At 43.6% G+C, this 4,908-nt stretch overlaps 1 protein-coding gene across 1 annotated transcript; it reads left to right on the top strand.

The window, feature by feature from the left end:
- The first annotated feature begins 232 nt into the window (after nucleotides 1-232).
- COX7A2 (cytochrome c oxidase subunit 7A2) lies at nucleotides 233-3,974 on the top strand. Its single transcript, XM_080584067.1, has 4 exons — nucleotides 233-363; nucleotides 1,436-1,525; nucleotides 2,856-2,940; nucleotides 3,753-3,974. The coding sequence occupies exons 1-4, from the start codon at nucleotides 346-348 to the stop codon at nucleotides 3,809-3,811; spliced, it is 252 nt and encodes an 83-aa protein (XP_080440193.1). The 5' UTR covers nucleotides 233-345; the 3' UTR covers nucleotides 3,812-3,974.
- Nucleotides 3,975-4,908: the final 934 nt, after the last annotated feature.

The raw sequence follows: 4,908 nt of genomic DNA on the forward strand, positions 1-4,908 counted from the left end.
GGCCTGGAACGCCTCCAGGGATGGGGCACCCCCGAGGATGTTTAGGGTGTCTGTATGGTACCCTCCCAGGCTACCCTTCCGGCCCTCTCCAGGTCCAGAATTTTTTAACAAAAACTTCCTCGGTGCCGGCCTGCATCGATAATTTCACCGAGGACCACCTTTGACCTAGAGGGGACCGGGAAAAGCCCCGGGGCACTCATTCCCCGTTCACCCTCCGGGCGCTGGAAGCCGCCATTTTGTGCGCGGCGGGGCGGTGCTGTGGGCCCGGCCGCTTCCCGCCGGGGCCGCCTCCCCTTCCGCTGCCCTTGCCGCTGCCGCCGGGAGGTGACGGGACCAACAGCCGCGATGTGGCGGAGCCTGATGGTGAGGGGCCCAGCACGGCACGGGGGGCGCGGGGGAAGGGGCAGGGGGCTCCCCTGGGAGCTGGGGGTGAGCTGCTGGCGGCGGTCCCGGTGCCATTTCGGGTCCCGTCCCGCTCGCTCCACCTAGTGACCGGCCCTGAGCGCTTGAGGGGACCGCAGCTTCATCGCTGGGTCTAGGCCGCTGCCGTAACCTGCCTGTTTTTAAAACGGAGAGCTTTTAGTGTGTGTTTGTTTGGGGTGGGAGACGGGGAGAGGGCCTGTACTTGAAACCGGCATCGTCCATGCGCCTGCCCCCTGGCAGCGGTGGTTATTGTAGGGGTGGTGGTGTTGTAGGGGTGGTGGTGTTATTTCGTGGGGGAGGAGGGAGATAGATCCTCCTCCGTTCGGGGGATACCATTGAAAGCATAGAGATTCTTGAAAGATTCAGCTAAATTAATTTTGAGACGTGGCACGTTAAGGCAGGCAGATCTTGACCCACCAGAAGAATTTCATTTTGGTGGCCTGCCCTGAGCACCTCTGCAATTCCACAGCAGGAACACGTCCTGGCTGAGTGTCTGTGAGCTGTGCAGGTAACGTTGCCTTCTGCAGCCCTCTGAAGGTCAGCTGTTGTGCTAGCTGCTGAGCTGCAGCTGTGAGGGAAGATGCTTATCTGCACCAACACAGCTGTCTTAAATATTTATCATCTCCAGCCCTCAGTGCTAGAGTCAGGGGGCTGTCACAGCAAACGGTGCCTAAAACTGAGGTCTGAGGGGTTGGGGCAGAGATTTTTCCCCCCAAAGGGTGCTAACGTGGAAGACCTGCAGACCTGTATGCTGCAGATCTGTAAATCTGTTGTTTCTTACTGAAAGTAGTTGTTTCGAGTTGTTCCTTTTTAGGTAGCCAGTCAATTCATCTATTAAGTAGTCTCTTGGAGGACTTACTGAATTTCAAATCAGTGTTTTTTGGTGAAGCTTTTTTCTTCCTTTTTTTTTTTTTTAAATTTATTCTGAAGCTGCCTCCTCCACTTCCATGCCATTGTGGTTATAGCTGAAAATTTTCACTGTTTCTAAAACGCTGTTTATCTTTTATTTTAGAATCTTCGCCAGATTTCCCAGAGGACCATAAGCACTGCTTCACGCAGGCAGCTTGAAAACAGAGTTCCTGAGAAGCAGAAGCTTTTCCAGGTATTGAGTGAACACTGTATCGCCTTGTAAAATAACAAGATTTTGGTAGATTGTAATTGCATATATATTGCTTATAAAGAATAAAGTTTCTTATGAGTAGTGGGTACTGTACAAAGATATGATAGAATACTCTGAAATGGGCCGGAGGAGTAGGTACTAAGAACAAATAAAGATCAACATTGAGAGGACAGAACTATACTGAAAAATCAAACTGTTAATCTTGCAAATACATTGTCTTTGAGCCCCATAATGAGGGTGTGACATTATTATATTTTCCAGTTATGAAAACACGGAAAGTTTTAGGGAACTGGATTTTCTCCTAGAAAAATACTGAATCTTTAAAAATATTTTCTGAATGCATTTCTTTTTGATTGATAGGCCACCTAGTGAGAACTAGTGGTTCTGCAAATCCCAAAGCGGTGGGTACTTAAGAGTGTACTCACAACTGTGTGCCTCAACCTGGAGCAGTAGTTTCATATTGAGGGTAGATGAGTCTGAACTTAGGAACGTGAAAGGGGAAATGTGTAAATAGTTTAACATTTTAATAGCTTTTGTGTCTTGTTGCTTTTCTTTCACCTGAAAGAGAAGGCCATTTTTGATGGGACACTACCTGAAGAGCACAGTGTTCACTGACAGCTAGGGAGAAGCAGGATGTTGATGATGGGGAAGGTCAGAGGTTCTGTTTCTGCTAGTGGGTGATTTCTACATTATGTCTGTCACCTGTCTGGCCAAGAACTGTTTCTTCCTGCAGTTCCTTTCTTGTGCAGCAGCAAGTTCAGCTGGACAGAGCTATATATCACCAGCACTAGGGGCAGGCTGGAATTCCAGAGCAGCATAAACTTGCCAGCAAGGGTTAAGATCACGTGGATCCAGTGTCCAGGGAGTTTCACTTCAGGTTGAGCAAAACAGTTTCCTGTATGATAGCAGGAACAGTAGAGAGAGGCTCCTCCCCTTGCTTCTGTTCCCTGTAGTGAGGCCTGACTGTTCTGGAGGCTGATGGGAAGTTTCTAGGGGTGGAAATTGTAACCTGTGGGCCCGAAGGGGCTGGCAACCGGTGTCTCAATTGTTCAAGCATATGCTGGTCACTGTTTTAAAAATGAACACGCACACCATTACTACACCTGCATAGCAAGTGTTCACATGATAGCAGAGTGAAAACTTGAAAGACAAGGCTGAATCTATATGAAGTTTTTAAGATTTTCAGAGTCTTTTGTGGGTAGTGAAGATAATTTTGGGAAATAATCCTTGTTCCACGTAATTCTAGTTACGTTAATGCAATATTGCAAGAACTGTATTTAACTAGTTTCATTTTGTCCCTTGTTTCCATTAGGAGGATAATGGCCTCCCAGTGTATCTTAAAGGTGGTGCAATGGATGGGCTGCTGTATAGAGTCACCATGGGTCTCTCAGTTTTTGGTAAGGCTAATACTAAAACATCTACGCTTTAGTACAATTTCCGACCTTCTAATACTAAAAATACTTTTTTGGTATTATTTCCAACATGGCCGACCCTTCCTCTCTAAATTAGTTATTTGGTTCCTTAAGTTTGTTCTTTAGAATATGCAAAAAGCGTGTAGAGAAGAAAAAAAAAAAAACCTCTAGATCTACTATGTATTTGTTTTATCAGTTTTGTCTTCTCATCTGAAACCTTCCCCCCACCCTGACTAATAGTGCTATGTGCCGAGTACTCCTTCAGAATTCATGTAAAAATGTTAGAAAAAGCACAAATAACTAAGAAAACTTACTCTGAAAAGGAGTAAAATGTAGTTATACATATACCGGTTTTCTCACTAGTTAGACTCTTTTTAGTGCTACGTGATAGTTGAATTACTGAGGTTTCACATGCTGTGAAGACTAGCAGAATATAGCCAAACGTCATGGTACTGCCTATATTTAAGTTCTTTGTTGCTTATTGCATGGTTTTGTAATAGCCTGTAATTAACTATACCGATATCCAAAGGATTTTCTGTTGAGTTACCTTAAGAATGAGTAACCATTACTCTTATCATCTATGTAGGTTCTGCAAACATCCCTCTCCCTACTTCTTTATTTCTATGCCTTTGTTTTTCATACGGTCTGTGGAGAGACTTTTTTTTTTCCCCTGAAATACAAATCGCTTATTGTAAATATTTTTTCACGAACAAACTGGGAAAGGAAAGCTGACTTGAAAGAAATTCTGTTATTCTTTTAGCATTATGAAAATCTTTTTTTTTTCTTTCTTTCTTCAGGAACAGGGTATGTTCTTTATGAGCTGATGGTAGCTTCAATGCCCAAGAAGCAGAAATGACTCCAGTTCAAGATGTCCCAGTGACTAGCATCTCTTCGTCCAATTCCATGTGACTATGATGGCAGCTTATACTTACTATAAGCATCTGAATTAATGCTTGAAATCATAATTTAATTGTAACATGTTAACTGCAATCAATAAAGCAGTTCTTATGTTGCTTTGAGGTGGTGTGGTCTGTACCATGTATTCTCTGTTAGAGTGATTTTACTTCCAGGAAGTGTACGTTGAATTGATCAGTATGCAGAGCTCTGAATTGTGTGAGCATCTTTTCGTTTATGTGGTTTATGTTAGTACTTCGAAGGTGAGTTAAATGCCTTGAATCCGCATGAGAAAGTGATACCTTGTCTTTATTACTGGAATTTTATCTTCTTGCTTTAGTGGAGCAAATTAATCTGGAAATAAATTATTAGAATTAGACTAAATCTACATGGAAGTTAATGTTGAGGATTTGATAATTCTGCATCTTTGCTAACAACTCCAGCTGCTGGGAGATTTCCCACAGATAACCAGTAGTAACTATTGGCTGTTATCATGTATTTAGGGACAACTGTTATATGTGAAGTAGCTAATGCTGTTGGTGGGAATGCCTGGTATAAAAAAAAAAACTGCTTCTAGGAAGCATCTTTAAGTTGGTGAGTTACATGAGAATCACTTAAACGCTACCCTCATGCCTCTTACTGCAATTACTGAGGAAGAGCGTTTCTGAGAACCAGTGTTAGCTGTGCATCCTAGCTCGGTTTTATGTTCCTAAACACAATGTACCTTTGTAACCTTGCTGTCAAGTTGCTACCTACCTGTGCTTCATTATGTGTGCTTGAACTTGTCTTGATTGTCTGAAGGAAAACAATCCAGATAATTGGCAGGGGCGCAGCGTTCAAAAGTGTTTTCAGCTTGTCCCACACTCTGAGGTGGAAATGAAATGTTGGGCCATATCCCAGAAGGGTATATTTTGGAAACACCATTCTCATAGCATATATTGGATTTTTCCCCAAGATCACCGTGCGATTCCACGTGTGGAACATTTTAATAATCCAGGGAGGTGAGAGGCACATGTCAGGGGTGGAATCTCAGAATTCCAGTCAGTGTCTGCCTCTGTT

Source organism: Anser brachyrhynchus, assembly GCF_964034855.1.
Source record: "Anser brachyrhynchus genome assembly, chromosome: 3".
Taxonomy (NCBI): domain Eukaryota; kingdom Metazoa; phylum Chordata; class Aves; order Anseriformes; family Anatidae; genus Anser; species Anser brachyrhynchus.

Excerpts from the sequence above, each read along its gene's own strand:
- COX7A2 (XM_080584067.1), top strand. Across the intron at positions 1,526-2,855 it reads AGAAGCAGAAGCTTTTCCAG|GAGGATAATGGCCTCCCAGT; the intron begins GTATTGAGTGAA and ends TGTTTCCATTAG. Across the intron at positions 2,941-3,752 it reads CATGGGTCTCTCAGTTTTTG|GAACAGGGTATGTTCTTTAT; the intron begins GTAAGGCTAATA and ends TTCTTTCTTCAG.